The sequence below is a fragment of the Zea mays genome, chromosome 10 (genome assembly GCF_902167145.1).
Source record: "Zea mays cultivar B73 chromosome 10, Zm-B73-REFERENCE-NAM-5.0, whole genome shotgun sequence".
NCBI lineage: Eukaryota > Viridiplantae > Streptophyta > Magnoliopsida > Poales > Poaceae > Zea > Zea mays.
Genome location: NC_050105.1, coordinates 26998099 through 27018615, shown reverse-complemented (window position 1 = coordinate 27018615; position 20517 = coordinate 26998099). Strand labels below are relative to the sequence as shown.

At 43.5% G+C, this 20517-nt stretch overlaps 1 protein-coding gene and 1 long non-coding RNA gene across 2 annotated transcripts; one reads left to right on the top strand and one right to left on the bottom strand.

The window, feature by feature from the left end:
• The first annotated feature begins 5305 nt into the window (after nucleotides 1–5305).
• On the top strand, nucleotides 5306–7450 carry LOC100274691 (uncharacterized). Its single transcript, NM_001149005.3, has 2 exons — nucleotides 5306–5370; nucleotides 5468–7450. Exons 1-2 carry the CDS (start codon nucleotides 5340–5342, stop codon nucleotides 7369–7371), a joined length of 1935 nt encoding a protein of 644 aa, NP_001142477.2. The 5' UTR covers nucleotides 5306–5339; the 3' UTR covers nucleotides 7372–7450.
• A 1607-nt stretch (nucleotides 7451–9057) lies between these two features.
• On the bottom strand, nucleotides 9058–13032 carry LOC103640972 (uncharacterized). Its single transcript, XR_002265796.1, has 3 exons — nucleotides 11888–13032; nucleotides 9606–9662; nucleotides 9058–9470 (listed from the first exon to the last, which is right to left on the bottom strand). It is a non-coding gene; the product is annotated as an uncharacterized lncRNA (long non-coding RNA).
• Between the last annotated feature and the right edge of the window lie 7485 nt (nucleotides 13033–20517).

The window sequence follows — 20517 nt, the reverse complement described above, 5'->3', positions numbered from 1 at the left end:
TCATGAGTTTACTAGAGATCACCCAGATCTCATAGACTGCGACGTTAGACAGTCTAACTCATATAGGTGTGTTCTTTCAAGAATGTTCTGCAGGACAACATCTTCGCTAATAAAAGCCAACAAAACACATTAAGGCACAAAGCCAACTTGCCTTACAATATTTGAGAGTATTGCATCTTTACTTAAAGAGGGTCAAAGGTTACTCTCCTCAGTTCACCAATGACTTGTTCTTCCTAGGACCTAATTCACGGGATCTCCGATCACATAGACTGGGTTTCCACCATGGCAACTTATACGGGTCTCATACCCATCTTTCTCGATGCGATTTCTACCACATTACGTGGTAGTCCCTTTGTAAAAGGATCTACCAAATTTTTATTTGTTGAAAAATAAGTCACACTTATATCTCCGGAGTTTCTCAACTTTCTGACAGACTTCAATCGTCTTTTGACATGTCTTGATGACTTCCCATTATCATTAGAACTCATCACTTTAGCAATCACTGTCTGATTGTCACAGTTCATAAGGATAGCTGGTATTGGTTTCTCAACCACCGGAAAGTCCATCAAGAGTTCACGCAACCATTCTGCCTCAACGGTTGTTGTGTCAAGTGTAGCTAGCTCGGCTTCCATGGTTGACCTCGTCAAGATGGTCTGCTTGCATGACCTCCATGATACCGCACCTCCACCAATAGTAAAGACATAACCACTGGTAGCATAAAGCTCATCTGCATCAGATATCTAGTTCGAATCACTATATCCTTCAAGTACTGCATGCTGACCAGAATAGTGAATTCCATAGCTCATTGTACCTTGCAAGTAGTGCATAACCCGGTCAAGTGCATGCCAATGATCAGTCCTAGGGTTTGACATGAACCTACTCAATTTGCTCACAGCAAACGAAATATCGGACCTTGTTGCACCAGCAAGATACATGAGTGAACCAATGATCTGAGAATATCTCCATTGGTCTAAACCAATTCTCTTGTTCTTTCGCAGTGTCACACTGGGATCATAAGGTGTTGGAGAAGGTTTGCAATCAGAGAAGCCAAATCGCTTCAAAACCTTTTCAACATAGTGAGATTGCGAGAGAGTAATCCCACCATCTGCCTTAATCAGCTTGATGTTTAGAATCACATCAGCTTCCCCCAGATCTTTCATATCAAAACTCTTTGATAGAAAAGACTTGACTTCATTGATCACATCAATGTTTGTGCCAAATATCAATATATCATCAACATATAAGCACAATATAATACCTTCACCCCCACCACAGCGATAATATACACACCTGTCTGCCTCATTAATGGCAAAGCCTGTAGACGTTAGAATCGTGTCAAACTTCTCATGCCATTGCTTTGGTGCTTGCTTCAGACCATACAAAGATTTCAATAACTTGCACACCTTGCTTTCTTGACCCTTTACTACAAATCCATCAAGCTATTCCATATAGATTTCCTCGTACAGCTCTCCATTAAGAAAAGTTGTCTTTACATCCATCTGATGGACAAAAAGACCATACGAGGCAGCAAAGGAAAGTAGTACTCGAATAGTAGTCATTCTAGCAACAAGTGAGTAAGTATCAAAGAAGTCTTCTCCTTCTTTCTGAGTATAGCCTTTAACCACAAGCCTAGCCTTGTACTTCTCAATTGTACCATCAGGCTTGAGCTTCTTTTTAAACACCCACTTACAACCCACATGTTTACATCCATAGGGTCGATCAGTGACTTCCCACGTACCATTTGAAAGAATGGAGTCCATCTCATTATGAACTGCTTCTTTCCAATCATCTATATCTAGAGATGCAAATGCTTCTGCAATGGTAGTAGGAGTATCGTCCACAAGGTACACAATGAAATCATCACCAAAGGATTTTTCAACCCTTTGTCTCTTGTTCCTTTTAGGAGCATCATTGTCATCCTCTTCTAGGACAATTTCATGTGGCTGTTCAGAACTCTCAACAGGTGTATTATGTTCAGGAGTTATCTCAGAAGAGTATCTAGAATTGCTATGAATGTCTTTCATTGGAAATATGTGTTCAAAGAAAGTAGCATCACGTTATTCCATAATAAGTATCAACATACACATCAGGAATTTAAGATTTAACTACTAAAAGTCTATATGCTATGCTACACGAAGCATATCCAAGAAAGACACAATCCACTGTCCTTGGTCCAAGATTGCACTTTTTATTAATTGGTATATTAACTTTCGCCATGCACCCCCACGTGCGCAAGTATGAAAGTGATGGTTTTCTCCCAACCCACTTCTCATAAGGGGTTTTATCTTCTTTGCCCATAGGAATTCTATTCAAAACATGACAAAAAGTCAGGACTGCCTCCCCCACCATGCCTTAGATAAACCACAAGTGTCTAACATGGCATTCACCAGGTCAGTCAACGTACGGTTTTTTCTTTCAGCAATCCCGTTTTATTCGGGTGAATAGGGAGGCGTCCTCTCATGAATAATGTCATGTTCTGCACAGAAATCATCAAAGCCTTTGGGAAAGAATTCGCCACCACGATCTGATCTAAGACGTTTGATCTTTCTCTCTAGTTGATTTTCATCTTCAGCCTTATAGATTTTAAAGTAGTCTAAAGCCTCATCTTTAGTTTTTAGCAAGTATACATAGCAAAATCTAGACGCCGTTGTTGTTGCTGCTGATTTTGGAGACATCGTTTTCAACCAGTTTTTGGACAAAGTTTGTCGGTTGAGACAGGTGGTTGTAGATGGTGTACCACATGGTGTTGAAGTGACGTTAGGCATGGCACTTGCAGCATTCCGAGCAGCACGTGGTGTTGCAGTTAAGCATGAAGCGAAACTGTTTCTGGACTGGCATTTGGCAAATCTGGTGTATGCTGTTGCTGCCTCCCTTACTGATCTCTCCATGGCCTTATGGGATCTGTATGATCCATACGAAGTGAGCAGAGACCACTGCTATGTTCCTGAGGGCAGTTCTCATTTTGTTCGTGCATTTACTAATGGAATCTTGATAGTCTACGAGCAGAACGTACCAAGGAAACAATATGGAGGTGATGAGTTGAGGGTGCACGGTGATAAGATGGCATTCCATGATGATATGGTCCTATGTACGGTCCCTCTTGGCATGCTTCTTCTTTGGATAACTAGACCTTGGGATTCAGGCATTTTGTCTGCATTGCATGTCAGTGTTGCTTGGGGACAAGCAACGCTTTGACGGGACGGTAATGTAACATCCGGCCAATGTTAGAGATCGCACATACAAGTACTAGTGAGTACGTATTTGAATTTGTAATGGTGGTGGGCCGTACCGGGCCGTAGTGGGCTATACCCATGCCATTAGTATAAGTATGTTGTAAGACTTGAGGAAGGGGCATCCAAGAAATAAAACCAAAACGAATCAACCTTCCGGTTGTTATCGTATTCCGGCGATCACCTGAGATTGCTCATCTGCTCACGTCGGTGACGCCGCGCCGGCCAAGGGCCGTGACAGGGGACGGTGGCGGCCACGGTCCTGGAGCGACTCGGTGACGGGATCTGGAAGTTGGCACAGAGGAGCGAGGAAAGGCCGAGCCCGAGAAGCATCGTCGAGGACACGACTGGCATGTGGTGGTCTTTTTGGTCGGCGGCGTCGTGGGCAGCTGGTTGTTGCCGTCGAAGCTCGGAAGATGCCTCGATTCGTCGAAAGGTTCATCAGCTTGTTCCCATTTCTTTTCAGCATGCATAGATCTGTGACATAGTTTGTTTCGGTTGCTTGAATCCAATGGCTATGCTGCTGCCATGAATATTTAGGAGTCCCTGGTTTAGGATTTGTTGTCTAAATCTGACAAACTGTATTCCTGTTTATCCACCAGCGATGGCCTTCAAACAAGTTGTAAATATAAATTTGGGTTACAAATTTGTCACTGAACTTAAAGATTTGACATGATTGTAGGCGACTTTACAAGCAACACATACTTTTGTAGATTACAATCGCTTGTGAAATGCACAGAACATTTTCAGGCTCATGCACATGAAGGTAGAAAGGTGCTCCTTTCTTGAAATAACCAGGTCTAGTTGATGACATTCTTCTTTGGATAACTGTTTTTTGCACAAGCTCCTTGTATCTTTTGCATATCATGGGAGTGTATGGTCAGTTGTCTTTGTTCATAATCTGTTTCAGAGTTGAAATCTATGTCAGACTAATATTTTTCAGTTAGATGCAGTTTATTCCAGAGTATCATAGGAAACGATGGATATGCAATTGTTGTTTTTTTAGTTTGTTTCAGGTCATTTCAGTTAGTTTTTTGTAGACTGCTTGAGATTTTCTTAGTGGTATATTGTTTCTGTTGTTAGATGTGTTGTTCCTCTGATTTTTGTAACTAGATTTTACATTATTTTACAGAATTTTAGAATTCTTTAGTGGTTACTTCTATTTTATTTTCAGGTTGCAAAGTGGACATCCCCTATTTCTATAGTTTCATGTTTCATGCATATGATGGTCAGACTTGTGTCCAATATATTTTGCAAACCTGAAATGTCAACTACATTTTGGAGACATCCGTCAAGAATAGTAGAGCATCCTGTTAGGTGTCTTCAGAAACTGGAATGACACACTGCCCATAGTTGTAGGATACTTGGGGCTTGTGGTAGTAATGGCAACTTTTAGATGACTTATTTTTTTTCATACGATGTCTAAATACTTGCAGACACACTGTCCATTGTTTGAGGTTTTAGAGATGTTAGCAAAACAGTTTTTTCCTCAATGAGTTGGGCTCTGTTTCGGACTCCTACTGTTCTGTTACCTCAAGTCTGTTATGTGCTAGTTGTTTAAGTGCCTTTACTGAATGTCGAGTTTAACTGCCTGAAATCCTGCAGTTTCTAAAGAAATTAGAAAACTGACCCCATGCATACTTTAGAAACTGTTGCAAAAAGTACATAAAAGTATAAAATACACTTGCGAAACTGTTGTCCAAGCACTGTTGCAAAAAGTACATAAAAGTTGCCTTGCGAATTGCGATCCATGAGATATCGTTCGTTTCTTTCTTCATCCTTCTGCATTGTACTGATTCATTCTTGCCACAGAGATTCTTCACCTTTTTCAATGTTCTTATATCAAACAAAACCTATATGTACCCATCCCTCTTCCCCACCGACACTCCATCTCTCCCTGCATCCACACTCCATCCCTTGTCTCTCCCCACGTTTCTTCCCTCTGGCTCATGGAGTCATGGACACTTTATCCTCAGACCTCAGCTGAGGCAGCTTCAGGCTTCAGCAGGTCTGCAGGTGTATATATATTCCTCTGCTCCGGGACTGGTGCACAGCAAAGCGTCTTCCATTTCTCAGAAGAGTGTGTGACAACAGCGGCAACCGACAGACATGTCTTCGCCGACATCGCCTTGGTTTGCGGGTGTGCGCCAAGTCATCATCTTTCCTTTTCTTTATCTGCGCGGTGGTGTGTGTAGTACCAGCTCTCTTCTCTAAAATGTACCGTACGTGTGTTGCAGATCTCTTCACAGATGACAGGGTGAGGACCCTATCGCACCAGGTCTCCACACTTGGGGACAGGGTGTGGGAACTGGAGCACAAAATTACCCAGCTGATGGGCGAGAAGGCCAAGCTGGAGAAGCAACTGGAGGAGGCAAAGGCGATCTCAAGCCACAAGGAAGAGGTGGGGAGAAGCTTGAAGGCTGAAAATGATAAGCTTCAGTCGGAGGTTTTGGTTGCGGAGGAAAAGTGTAGCAAGTCTGCAGCGGAGGTTGAGAGGCTGACGAAGGAATTAGGCGCGCTGGCGGAGGCAAAGGAGGCAGCTGCCAAGGAATTCAACGACGAGAGAGAGAAAATCACGCTAGAATCGGAGGATCTCAAGATGAGGCTGGAGGAAATGCTGGCCATCAAGGATTTGACAGAGAGCGAGAATGACAAGCTTCGGTCCGAGGCTTTGATCGCAGCTGAAAAGCAAAACATGTCTGAAGCAGAGATTGAGAGGCTCAAGAAGGAACTGAGTGGGTTGTTGGAGGCGAAGGAGGCGGCTGCCAAGGCTTTCGACGTACAAAAAGCAGAAATCACCAATGAATTAGAGGAACTACAGAGGAAGCTGAAGGAAATCGAAGCTAATAAGGATTTAGTGGAGGGAGAAAACAGTAAGCTTCAGTCTGAGATTCTCACAGCACAGGAGAAATATAGACAGTCTGAAGCAGAGGTTAAGTGCATTAAACAAGTAGTGTGTTCAGTGGTGGAGGCGAAGGAGGCAGCTGCAAGGGCATCTGAAGCTGAGAAGGCAGAAATCATGGAGGAAATGGACAACCTTAAGAGGACAATCGAGGAGATCAAGGCCAACAGGGATTTGGTAGAGAGTCAGAACCAGGAGCTTCGGTCAAAGATTTCGAGTGCAGAGCAAGAGCGTAGCCTATTTGAAGGAGAGATTAAGAGCGTCAGGATGGAATTGGGGGCAGTAGAGGAGGCCAAGCAGATCCTTACGAGGGAGTTCGATGCTGAGAAGGCAGAGATCCTGAAGGAACTGGATGACCTTGAGAAGAAGCTAGAGGAATTGCAGACCAACAAGGGTTTGCTGGAGGCTGAAAACGACAAGCTTCAGCTGGAGGTTTTGACCGCACAGCACAAACAAAGCATGTCCGAAGCAGAGGCTGAGAGCCTTAAGATGGAACTGGGAGCATTGGTGGAGGCAAAGGAGGCGGCTACAAAAGCATTTGGTGCCGAGAAAGCAAAGACCACGAAGGAACTGGAGGATCTTAAGAGGAAGGTGGAGGAAATCCAAACCAAGAAGGATCTGGTGGAGGGCGAAAAGGATAAGCTCCGTTTGGAGATTTTAATAGCGGAGCAGAGGCATGCCATGGCTGAATTAGAGGTTAAGCGCCTCAAGATGGACTTGGCTGCATCGGCAGAGGCGAGGGAGACAGTTGTGAGGTCATGTGACGCTGAGAAGGCCAAGTTCATGGCAGAAATAGAGAACCTCAGGAGGAAGATAGAGGAAATCCACGCCAGCAAGGAAGCGGCCGAGAAAGCAGCGCGCAACAAAGATGCAGAGGCTGACAGGCTGAAGGATGAGCTGGCGAGGATCCGGCTCTCTGTGTCACAGCTGCAAGCGTCCTGCGACGAACTTGATGCCAAGCAGTCGCGCCTGAACGACGAGAAGAACTCTGTCCAGAAAGCACTAGTGTCCGAGAAGGTCGAAGGTAACAAGCTCAAGTTAAAAATCGAGGAACTCGAGAATCACATTGCTGGCAAGGACGGTGAGAAAGGGAAACTGAAGGCGGCGTTGGAGGAAAAGATGACTGAGATCAATGCTCTCAGCAAAGACAACGCGATGCTACATCGCACAATTCTCGAGGCGCAAGAGAAGAATAAAGGTAGCATTTTATCGTTCTTGTCACCGTGCGGCTCCAAGTAACTTGGTTGTAATGTGTTGCATTACTAATGCAATGGTGAAGGTACCATGCAATGAAATAAAAATTTCAGTTTGCTCTGTGACATGTGATGTCTTCTTGTTACATTCATTGGGATGTAGTTTGTGGCGCCTCACTTTTTTTTTTGCACTTTAGGTCTTGTTCGTTTGTGCCGGATTGGTGGGCCGGAACGATTCTTAACCGGATTCCTTCTCTAATTTATATAAACTTTGATTAGCTGTAACAATTTCGGGTGCAATCCGACGTAAACGAACAAGGCCTTAATGAAAGTCGGGGTGGACATGGACCTAGCGAATCTGTCCACAATAGGAATGGCAACCGAGAATTTTTCATCGAGGAATGGCTCTCCATCCTCGTTCCTGTCTCGACAAACACTTATGAGGAGCCTTTTCTCCCGTATCTGTTCCCGTCAAAGAATTTAGGGGAATCCGTCTTCACTAATAAGTGCACTGTTTAAAGGCAAATTTAAATTAATTATATAAAAATCAATATTAAATTGAACAAGCAAAAACTAAAATTATAAGAGAGATCTATATTAAAGTTTAATTTGTCATTTTATAATAAACTATATATTGAAATTTTTAGTGTGATTTTAACAAGTCAACAGGGAACGGAGACAGACATTGTTGCTTATCCCCGTCCTCGCGAATTTGATAGGGACTAAATTTTCCCGTCTCGATTCCTGTGGAGACTAAATTGCTCGCATACCCGTCCCCTAAGGTCCCGTTTGTTTCCTTTCATTTTGAGGAATTGGAATCTTACTAATAGAATATGCTATTTTTTTAGAATGTGACATTCCACCACTTTCCAAAGTTATCATATAAGCCTATCTCAAATTCATGGGGTGAGAGATGAAAATTGATTCTATATATTTACATGTTATTTTTCCGATGTACAACTTATAGCACAATCTTATATTTGCTTCGCTATAACATAAATGTAGTATAAAATTATCTCTCTCGTATGATTTAGGATAATATACAAATATATTACATATATAAATATATGAACTTAATTAGTTTTGTCTAAATTATAATTATTAAAATGGAATTGAATTCCAACGAAACAAACGGGGCCTAAGGGGAATTCTCCGCGGGAATCGAGAATTAGGTCTCTATTGCCGTCTCTACTCCAAAACATGTGGTGTAGCCAAAAACTTCAAATAAGACTGACCTCAACGGTGGCGTGCAAAACCGCGAGATAAACAACATGTTTGCATGTTTGAGTAGTTGCGTGAGCATTGAAAAACGAGAGGCATCCGGCAGCCATTTGAACATCCAGTGTTTTAGTCGCGCGCGAAAACAACCATCGGTGGCGAGGTGCGAAAGGGTGGCGAGATTTTAGCGGCAAGGACGGCGGTCTTGGACTTAGGGTCGCGGATGATTCACCCAAGAGGCTACGATCTCTATCTCTGGCCTCGAGGACCATCTGGAGCACGTGAAATCAAGCACCGATGGGGTGAGTTGTTTGCGGAATCGAAGGCAAGTTGCCCAATGAGCACAAAGGTTTCCTCGCATTGAATTGAACTTCGACCGTTGATTTAGGGGACTAGTAGTTGACGCGCGCCTAGCGCGCGCCAGGTTATATGACCTTTACCAAAATTAAAAAGGAACAGTAAGTATGAAATGTCTTTAATAAGTAGTTAGTACGATCTGGAGGTTTGCGTTGTGCTTAGTTACAAACTGATAACGTACATAGTTATCATGTCTTCTTAATAAGCCATCAGCCCAAATAGATATGAGCTGCGCCACGGAAACTGATCCTACATCACATAATCTGATACTGGTGTTTAGTACCACATAGGAAAATTGATCCTACATCACATAAACTAATCCTGGTGTTTAATACCACATAGGAAAACTGGTCCTACATCACATAAACTGATCTTGGTGTTTAGTACCACATAGGAAGGGTTGTTTATACTTGCGAGCATTATATTTAGTTACAAAAGGGTAGGATCGATAACAAAAGGTGGTGCAATGCATACAATGGTTGAATCTCAGTTAGTTTCGTGTGGTTGCATATATCATTCCTCGTCTTTTGGTCTGTGGAATCTTTGATTATGAATGATCCTTGTTTGAACCTATTAAATGAAAGGTAGGATTTTAATAATCTTGTCAATCATTATGTAGTGAAGTACAATTATGCAGTGTGTAAAAATATATGCACGTGCAGTTAACATGCTTGATGGATATGAGGAACCTATGTAGAAGCTTACCTCTTTGGAGGAGATTGAAGAGGAAGCTTTCTCTTTATCTTTATCAGTGGGAGTTTCCTGCAAGCGTTAAATAGCAATGGGTGAGCGGTACATACATGTATTTAAAAGGTCACTAAAATCACATGATGTTGGTTGTTGATATGTCCTTTTATATATAAATATGCAATATAAGAAATACTCCTTCCGTCCCAAAACATAGTTCTTTCTAGCTCATTTTTTCCGTCAACATTCATTTAATGATAATGAATATAGACATATATGCAAAATACATTCATGTATTACTTGATGAATGCATCATTAGTCTAAAATGAATTATATTTTGGGATGAAGGGAGTATGTAATAAGATATGAGTCTCATTTTTTAGTATTGTTCTTGCAGTATTTAATAGTGTATGTTGGTTAGTCAGTGTATGGTGGCTATTCGGAAATTTAGGAATTTGTGTGAAGAAAATAAAACAAAATGATTATTTGGGCAAAACAATAAAAATAGTAAACCTAAAGTTGTTGTTATCACTCCAGAGCATATTTTCGTTTTTATAAATATAGTATGAGAGAAAATTTATGTAGGAAAGAAGCATAATAACTCTTCAGTGAAGAATACCATTTAACTATTTTGCATATATGTTGACAGTTAAACAAATTGTTGCAGAAACTGTCAATGATGTCAAGCTCATCAATGTTGGAAGGATACTGCATATTAAACATAATTAAGCGTTTGTGCTTTTCTCTATGTTTTTTTCTGCTGAGAGCAAGATATGAAGGTGCCAGCACAAACAAAGGCAAAACAGTGTATATTAACATAGATATTTTCAAAGTAACAAATCACAAGGCAGCACAAACAAAGGACTTTTACCAGATTCAGAGCATTTGAGAACAGAGTTTTAGAAGGAAATTATGTGATCAGGTTCTAATCTAGAGAAATAATAGAAATGTATCTGATAGCACATAGAATATAACTGTCCAAATAACAACTGATTTAATTCAGGAACCACAAGCAACAAAAAGATAATATAGTTCTTGAATAGAGTAACATAAGACCAACATTTACACTGTCATGCACTAAAAACCTCAACGCTTAGGAAAAGTTTTATTATTTAAGGAACACGGTGCTAGATTTAAGGTTTCATTTAAAGAGGTGAAAATATCAAGCTATATATTCTCTTATGACCTAAGCAACTCATTCTCAATTCTAATTTCATTGGTGCGCTTATGGAGCTGCATTAACCAAAATTCTCATTAAAATACATATATCAGGACATGCAATTTGATACATATAACTGTCCAAATAACAACTGATTCAATTCAGGAACCACAAGCAACAAAAAAGATAATGCACTTCTTGAATAGAGTAACATAAGACCAACATTTACACTTTCATGCACTAAAAACCTCAACGTTTAGGAAAAGTTTTATTATTTAAAAAACACGATTCTAGATTTAAGGTTTCATTCAAAGAGGTGACAATATCAAGCTATATATTCTCTTATGACCTCAGTGCATAAGATGGAAACCAAAACAAAACAATAATTTTTGTACCTCTAGAAGATCATTTTCAAATGTTGACTCCCTCGGTAGTCTTTGTCTCATTAAGTCATATATGTACAAGAGACAGTGTGTATGTTCTCTAGCGTACATGGGCAGAAGTAAAATCACTTACATATAGTTGATGGCAAGTTAGGAATAAAAAAAGGAGCAAACAAAAAAAACTATATCAAACACCAAACACAATAGAGAAGAATTTTAGAATAGGGTTTATATGTGAAACACTTGATCATTTCATGAGGAAGTGGCCTTGACCTATAGTCTGACAATAAAGAATAACAGCAAAAAAACAATATCCAAAACCAAACACAATGGAAAAAAAATCAAAACATGATTTATATGCGCAACACTTGATCATTTCATCAGATAGTGGCTTCAACCTCCTGTTTATATTTTGGTATCTTCTCTCCATCCATAAGAACCTTGAACCCTGGTATTACTGGCCCTAATTTAAAAATATATGTCATGTATAAAAAAAGATTGCATGTGTAGATGTACAAATCCCGTTGGAGCCACATTATGTCACGATCCACATCATGCATTATATATTTGATAAAGAATGAATGAAATGCAACCATTAAACTTGTTGCCCTTCCAAAAGGCTAGCATAGACTGAACAGCAAAAACATAAGCTTTATGGCTAATGACAAGTTATAAGCACATAATATTACTGCAATGCTAACGCTGATTTATAATGCTATAAAAAATTGTCTTATAAAAAATTGTTACAGAAACATTACCTCTGCTGACTGTCGCTGGCCATGAAAATCACTCCCACTCCTAGCAAAGTCCCGTGTCCCGCATGTGTATGTGCGACATGGAGTCCTTCAGCTTGCAGTCACAACCACCACAACCATCGCCACATTAGCGTGCAAGGACCTATACTAATCAAAAGGTTGATGTACCTAGAATAGATGTAGCATTTTCTGAAATTTTAGCTATATATATTGTATCCCTTCATGGTTCTACAATCTGTGAAAGATCATGGCATATATAGTATCTAATTTCATACATTTTTTTTGCTACAGACCTAGTCCTACAGCCCATATGAATGGTGAAGATTAAATTCTGCACAAAGAACGACGTGATGAATGCCTTTATTACCAAAAACAGAAGTTCCTGTCTCAACAGTCAAGTTAGCATGCATATTTTTTTAGTAACTGAGTAGCCAATCAAATATTATGATGTTTGTCCCAGATCTATGAAACAAAAAAAACCTTTGAAGTCTCGATCTGAAGTCTATCCACAAATGTTGCCGCGTTTTGTAGTTCTGCGGGTTACATTCAACTGGCAGCTTGCTTTAGTTTTTCATTCCTAAGCGCGAGTTTCAGATCAGACATCATGTTCATGCCAAGGTCTGCTGCGGCTTCCTCGTCTAATCCGTCGAAGCTAGACCTAACCTATGACCTTGCTTAGCTGATCGTATTATCATTCCCCTGTAGATGCTTCAGGACTTAGGATTTGGTATGGGGAGAAGAAGCAAATCACCTTGAGGGCCTATCCGTATGCGGTGAAGGGAGTAGGCAAACGAAGGGAAATGGGATGGAGAAGAAGCCGTTCAATTTCTTATGCTCTAGTTATCTCACCTCCGCCTCTGCACATCCCACTCCATGGCTAACCGCTCCCATCTTTGTCGTTGCGGCAGCGCCATCTTCCGCTGGTACCTTTTCTCCTCCCCACCACGCAACCCTAGGACAAAGCGCAGGGGAGCAGGGACACTGAGGAACCACAGTCGCTGCTCCCGACGGCGATGGTGCCATGACTCGACCGTGCAGGGACACATCAAGTAGCGTGGTGCAAGGAGGAAGGAAGAGAGAGGCGGGGCTGCAGGTGGGCGACACGAACGACGGTGGGCATGTGCGGGTGAAGCTAGGCGGCGAGAGATAAGGATTTCAGTAGGAGAGAGAGACGGCTGCCGAACCGTGCAGTGGGAGGAAGAAAAACCTGGAAGCATCACGACGTTGCAGTGAAAAGTGAAAAGGTTGGACCGGCTACCGTTGGTTGATGATCCAACGGTTGTTAACAAAAGCGACGACGTGGACACCCTAGCTGAGCATGTTTCCTTCCGTGTTTAGAATATAGAAATACCACCACTCCATCGGTTCTCCAAATATAAAACACACCTAAGACATAGTTCAGTATCAAGGAGTGTATCTAAGGTCCTATTTGTTTCAGCTTATAGATTATATAATCTGGATTATAATCTAAATTATATGATCTAGATTATAATCTAGATAAATTATAATCTATATGTAGCTGTTTGGTAGTCTAGATTATATAAATGTAGATTTTTCATAAAGACAATAGTATCCTTGTTTGTTTATTTGAGGTGAGAAAAGAAGAATGACATATATTATAATTTCTATTTACATAACCATAGGTAGTGGGTCTTTTGCCAAAAAATAATCTCAAATAAGCTACTCTTGAGGAGATTATGATATTATCATAATATGAGCTTTAGATTATATAATCTGAACTCATAATCTAGGTGTTTGTTTACCTGCTGGATTATTTACACTAAATTATATAATCTGGAGAGATTATAATCCGAAACAAACAGGGTCTAAGGCCTTATATCTTAATTAATGCTTCATACTTTTCAATTAAAGGATGATTGATTTACTGTGTATATGTACTATGCGCATATATATATATTATGGTTAGAGAACCGTGTATGCAGACTCAATTCCTACAAATTCACTAGATGCATGCAGACTGTGGTTCATAAACTAATTGCTAAAATTCTAGTAATTGGATTCTAGTAACACCATCCATTCATCTAATTGCTAACAATAGTTAATGAGAGCACCTAGAGGGGGTGAATAGGTGATCTATAAAAATAAAGACTAAATAGCCACAAAACTTAATTATGAGAGAGTTAGTATGATTAAGTGGCTTTGACGCGAGTTCTTGTGAATAAAACAATCACAGAGAAAGCAACACAAGAGACACGCGATTTTATCCCGTGGTTCGGCTAAGTAACACTTGTCTACTTCCACGTTGTGGCGTCCCAATGGACGAGGGTTGCACTCAACCCCTTTCAAGTGATCCAATGATCAACTTGAATACCACGACTTTTCTTCCTTATATCCTTTTCCCGTTTGCGAGGAATCTCCACAAGTTGGAGCCTCTCGCCCTTACAAGATTGATCACAAAGAAAGCACGGAGTAAGGTTGGGATGAGCAACACACACAAGACTCAAATCCACAGCACAATCACGCACACAAGTCACAACTTGAGCTCAAAACACAACGCACGGAGTTCACAACTCAAATGGAGCTCAAGTCACTATCTCAAAGAATCGAATGCGTGAAGTTGGAGTCTTGGAGTCTTAGAATGTTTCTTGTAAGCTTGGGTTGCTCCTCCATGCGACTAGGGGTCCCTTTTATAGCCCCAAGGCAGCTAGGAGCCGTTGGAGGCAAACAAGGAAGGCCAAACTTGCCTTCTGTCGGACAGTCACTGTAGCTGTCCGGTGCGCAATCTCCTTCCTTTTCTGGCGCACCCGACCGTTGCAGCTTCGGGCCCGTTGGCGCACCGGACACTGTCCGGTGCACACCGGACAGTCCGGTGCCCCTTGCCGACCATTGGTGCGGGCCACGCGTCGCCCGCGGATTGCGCGACCGACCGTTGCGCTGGCGACCGTTGGCTCACCGGACAGTCCAGTGCACTACCGGACAGTCCGGTGAATAGTCGTACGCCACCAAACTTTTCCCGAGAGCGGCCTTTTCACCGGAGACAGCCTGGCGCACCGGACACTGTCCGGTGGGCCAGGCCGAGCTGGACTTCGGCTGCACCCAGCCAAGTCTTTTGCAATTCTTTTCTTTTCTTCTTTTCTCTGTTTCTAGCACTTAGACAATATATGTTAGTACTCAAAACAATGTACTAAGTCTAGAAACGTACCTTGTTACATGATTTGCACTTCTTGCTTGTTTGGCACATAATCAACTCACTTACTATGTGTTGGACACTTAATCACCAAAACATTATAGAAATGGCCCAAGGGCACATTTCTCTTTCAATCTCCCCCTTTTTGGTGATTTATGCCAACACAACAAAAATAAGTGTAACATCAATGCAAATAAGGACCAAATTGTTTTTTACTATAATTTGGCATATTTGGATCATTCTTTGCCACCACTTGGTTTGTTTTTGCAATCAAATTCATTTTCCTATCTCTAATTCAAACTCACTTGTTTGGGCATAAAGAGAGATATTCCAAGAGTGAAATTGATCAAGAGCCAAAAACTCCCCCTTTTCCCCATAATCATGAATTCTCCCCCACAAGAGACCAAATTTTGCAATAAGAGTATTTTGGACAAATCAAAAGTTCTAACTCTATTGTTTTCAAAATTCACAAGTGGTAGCTGATCCATTTGCTTTGGCCTTAATTTCTCCCCCTTTGGCATTAAGCACCAAAACGGGATCATTATTGGCCCTTTAACCCCATTGTCTCACCAAAAATGTCAATTAAGAGCAAAAGGCAATAAGAGCATAAGTATGAACTTGGGAGTGAGTACACTAATACCGGAGTGCAGTGGAAGTCTTTGCATCGTCCAAGTTCACCTTTCCCTTTCAATGCACCTTTGAGACTACATCAAGTATACTCAAACAAACAGATTAGTCTCAAAGGGTCAAGTTGTAGCACATCTCCCCCTAAATATGTGCATCATTCACACATGGACTTGTGAGGTCCGGGGATCCCTTGCACAACTTGAGCACCATAACTAAACAATAATGGACTTAAATACATAAAGTAACATGATCAAAGGCATAGAACACATGTATGTTATAGATCAATCCAAGTTACGCGAATCTAAGACATTGAGCTCACTACGCAACCTGCAAAAGGTTTTCTCATCTAACGGCTTGGTAAAGATATCGGCTAGCTGGTTCTCGGTGCTAATATGGAACACCTCGACATCTCCCTTTTGCTGGTGGTCTCTCAGAAAGTGATGCTGGATGACTATGTGCTTAGTGCGGTTGTGTTCAACAGGATTATCCGCCATGCGGATTGCACTCTCATTGTCACATAGGAGTGGGACTTTGCTCAGATTGTAGCCAAAGTCCCGCAGGGTTTGCCTCATCCAAAGTAGTTGCACGCAACACTGTCCTGCGGCAACATACTCAGCCTCAGCGGTGGATAGGGCAACGGAGGTTTGTTTCTTTGAACTCCAAGACACTAGGGACCTTCCTAGGAATTGGCACGTCCCTGATGTACTCTTCCTATCAACCTTGCATCCAGCATAAACGGAGTCTGAGTATCCAATCAAGTCAAAGGTAGACCCCTTTGGATACCAGATCCCGAAGCAAGGCGTAGAAACTAAATATCTAAGAATTCGCTTAACGGCCACAAGGTGACATTCCCTGGGGTCGGATTGATATCTAGCACACATGCATACGCTAAGCATAATATCCGGTCTACTAGCACATAAATAAAGTAATGACCCTATTATAGACCGGTATGCCTTTTGATCAACGGACTTACTTCCTTTGTTGAGGTCAACATGCCCGTCGGTTCCCATTGGAGTCTTCGCGGGCTTGGCTTCCTTCATCCCAAACCTCTTAAGAAGGTCTTGCGTGTACTTTGTTTGGGAGATGAAGGTGCCGTCTTTGAGTTGCTTCACTTGTGTAACATCCCAAAATTTCAACCCAAGGTTTGGAATCCTAATCTCCTAACCCTTTTTTATCTCTCCCTAAACTCCATCCCATAGGTCATCTCATCATATGCATACACTTTGATTGTTAGAAGCACCTCACATAGATTATTTTTAGCACCTAAGATTATTTAGCTAATTATTTGTTCAAGAGAAAAGGAGATAAAAGAATTAGAAATAGAAAATAGGATTAAGAAATAGAAAAAGAAAAGAAAAAGGAGAAAGAAACCCCCCTCGGCTGGGCCGCTTCCGGCCCAAGCCACCCCCCTCTCGCGCGCCCGCCCTCCCCCCTCTCCCTCCCGCGGCCCAAGCAGCCCAGCATCGCACGCCCGCGCCTGACACCCCGGCCCCACCTGTCAGCCGCGCTCCCCTCCCGCGCACCGCTCCCGCTGGCAGCCCGGCCCCGCATGTCAGCTTCTCCCTCCCCTCGCCCGTGACCAAGCCACCGGCGCGTTCACCGCCGGCCACTGTCCGCCCCATCCCGTCGCCATTAACACGCTCACCAGCTCGGTTGGCACCATGCGCCCCCGCTCACTGTGCCCGAGCCGTCCCTTCACCCCCCCCCCCCCCCGCCCCGCCTGCCCGAGCCGTCCCGTCGCCAGTTTGCGCCATCACCACCGTCATGGCGAGCTCATCGGCGCTCGCCACCCCTCCTCCCTTCCCCCTACCCGGGCGCCTATAAAAAGGATCGCCCAAGCTCTGCCTTCCCCACACCAGCCTCGGCTACCTCCCACTCCCCTTCCCCAAGCTCGATTGAGCCAGCGCCGCCGCGCCCTCCCTCCGCTCCGGTAAGCTCCCCTTCCACCCTATGGTAGTCTAACACTCAATTGGGTAGGCTCGCAAGGTTCACCACTCCTACACGTCATGCCACACCCTTTTCCACCTCCTATTGTGCTCGACTGCCACGCCGACGACCTTGCCGCCGCGAGCACCCGCCACCGTGCCGTGGACCGGCCACCCCATGCACCCTCCGGCCGAATTGAACCTACCCTTGAGAGCCCCTACCCGCGCCCGTGCCTCGCCACCACTCCCTCGTCGCAAAACTGGGCTCCCAGCAGAGAACCGCTGTGGGATTTCTCCGGCGGTCGAACCCCAGCCGGCTCCCTCCCCCCCCCCCCCCCCCCCCACTGTCATCATTCCACGCCGTCAGCCCCCCCTCTGGCATGTGGGCCCGCGCCACGGCACCGACCCGCGCCATCCCCATGCCATCTCCCCCACTGGCGGGCCGAGTGGGCCGCCTGCCCACGCGGGCGCGCGCGCGCTCGCGCTCGGCTAGGCCAAAAACTCCCCCCGGCCCAGCTAGCTGAGAAACCCTTTTTCTTTTTCCTTTTCCCATTTCCTTTTCCTATTTTCATATATATATTTATATGCTGATATTTTATGCACCAAAAATAGTTTAAATAAATTATAGGGCACAAAAATAATAAGGTATAATAATTGGCACACCCCACCAAGTCACCATGATTGATGTATTGTTCCTTATCTGTGTTTGTTAGCGGAAGAGGGATCCGATCCTCCGAAATCTATAGCTCCAGAAGAAGGGCAGGAACCCGACCCCTCCGAGATAAATCTTTTGTGCCATGAAAGCTTCGACGAAGGCAAGTCCATCCTTCCCTTGATGCATAATTTACCTATTCTCTCTACCACTACCTAAGCCGGGATTAAGGGATGGAATTAATTGCATGGTGAGCAGAGAGATAGCCCGCATTAACAAACATCTTTTGATCACAAGATATGGGATGGGAAAAAGGGGCAGTGGTTTTGACCAAACGATGTTTTCAAAAAGTGTGCGATGAAGGGTATTCACCCTCATCACCTGGTGAGTGGGATGATCAGGGACTCCCTGGTTTAGGGGAGAGCCTAAGGTGATGGCTCAGCTGGTTTAGGTGTGAGCAGAAGGATTGTCCCCTCATATAAGGACCAGTTTGTCATCCTTCACTACCTGTACTCATGAAAAGTACAACCACTCGAGGCTGTGTGGGCAGTCACTCGATCTGAACTCGTACGGTCCAACCCCAGGGTTATGAAGGCTGGGGAGCACCGGGAGGATAAGGAGGGGGAATGTTTTCTCCGGTTTGGACATGGCGATGGCCTGACTCCTTCCGGTATAACCGTTAAGGTTAGGACGTGCGAGGAAGGAAAGAGATTCGGATTCGGATCTCATTGGCCATGAGATCGCAGAGCCGGACTAGTGGGTAAAGTGTACCCCTTTGCGCAGAGTTCAAACCTATTCGAATAGTCTGTGTCCACTAGAATGGACGAGTCTGGCATGGTATGACAATTAGTGTTTTTACAACCTTCGTGAACAGGGAAATGTGTGAGTGTGTCTTTGGAAGAGAAAATGGTGCCACGGGAGCGGGAAGCTCAGTGGTGGTTAAGCAACGTGTTATTTCTATTTCTTCAGGAAAACCCTAAAACTACTGTCTTTCTCTGAGAAAAAGAAGAGTGACTTCAACTCCACCATATAATATATGTATGATATAGGTCCCTTTCTCTTTACGGGAGCGGGGTGGGCTTGCGGAATACCTAGTGTATTCACCTAGATTTATTTATTGTTTTCAGCAGCCGAAGACTTCTTTTCTGCTATGCTTGATTGAGGGGGTTGTGTCTTCACCCAGTTCTGCCTGTGGCTTGGGCTAGTTTATCTTCTACTGCGCTTTGTATTTCTGGCTCTCTCGAGCTTGTACTCTGGTATTGTAATAACATTTATTCGAACTCTGTACTATTTGAAGTAAGGAATGTGGTTACTAGCCTCCTAGGACTAGTAATTGTATCACATTTGAGTCCCAAAGGATCGGGGCGCTTCAACTTGGAACCCAAGGAAGTAGTTCAACTCGCCCATCATCGACATCTCAAACTTTTGAGTCATCACCCTGCTGTCATCCTCAAAGCCAGGGGGTTGTTCCACGTACACCTCCTCCTTTTTTGGTCCGTTGAGGAAAGCGCTCTTCACATCCATTTGAAACAACCTGAAAGAGTGGTGAGCGGCATAGGCTAATAATATTCTAATAGACTCTAGCCTAGCCACAGGAGCAAAAGTCTCCTCGAAATCCAAACCTGCGACTTGGGCATAACCTTTTGCCACAAGTCGAGCCTTGTTTCTTGTCACCACCCCATGCCCGTCTTGTTTGTTGCGGAACACCCACTTGGTTCGCACAACATTTTTCTTTGGACGTGGCACCAGGCTCCAAACTTCATTCCTCTTGAAGTTGTTGAGCTCTTACTGCATGGCCAACACCCAATCCGGATCCTGCAAGGCCTCTTCTACCCTGAAAGGCTCAATAGAAGAGACAAACGAGTAATGCTCACAAAAATTTGCTAAACGTGACCGAGTCGTTACTCCCTTGCTGATATCACCTAGAATCTGATCGACGGGGTGATTTCTTTGGATCGTCGCTTGGACTTGAGTTGGAGGGGCCAGTGGTGCTTCTTCCTCCACAACTTGTTCTTCTTGTGCTCCCCCTTGATCACGCGCCTCTTCTTGATGGACCTGTCCATCATCTTGAGTTGGGGGATACACCATTGTAGAGGAGGATGGCTGATCTTGCTCTTGTTGTTCTTGTGGTCGCACATCACCTATCACCATCGTGCGCATTGCGGCCGTCGGAACATCATCTTCATCTATGTCATCAAGATCAACTTGCTCTCTTGGAGAGCCATTAGTCTCATCAAATACAACGTCGCTAGAGACTTCAACCAAACCCGATGATTTGTTG

Coding starts and splice junctions, on each gene's coding strand:
- LOC100274691 (NM_001149005.3), top strand. CDS start 5,340: ATGTCTTCGCCGACATCGCCTTGGTTTGCGG. Junction 5,371..5,467: donor GACATCGCCTTGGTTTGCGG/GTGTGCGCCAAG, acceptor CGTGTGTTGCAG/ATCTCTTCACAGATGACAGG.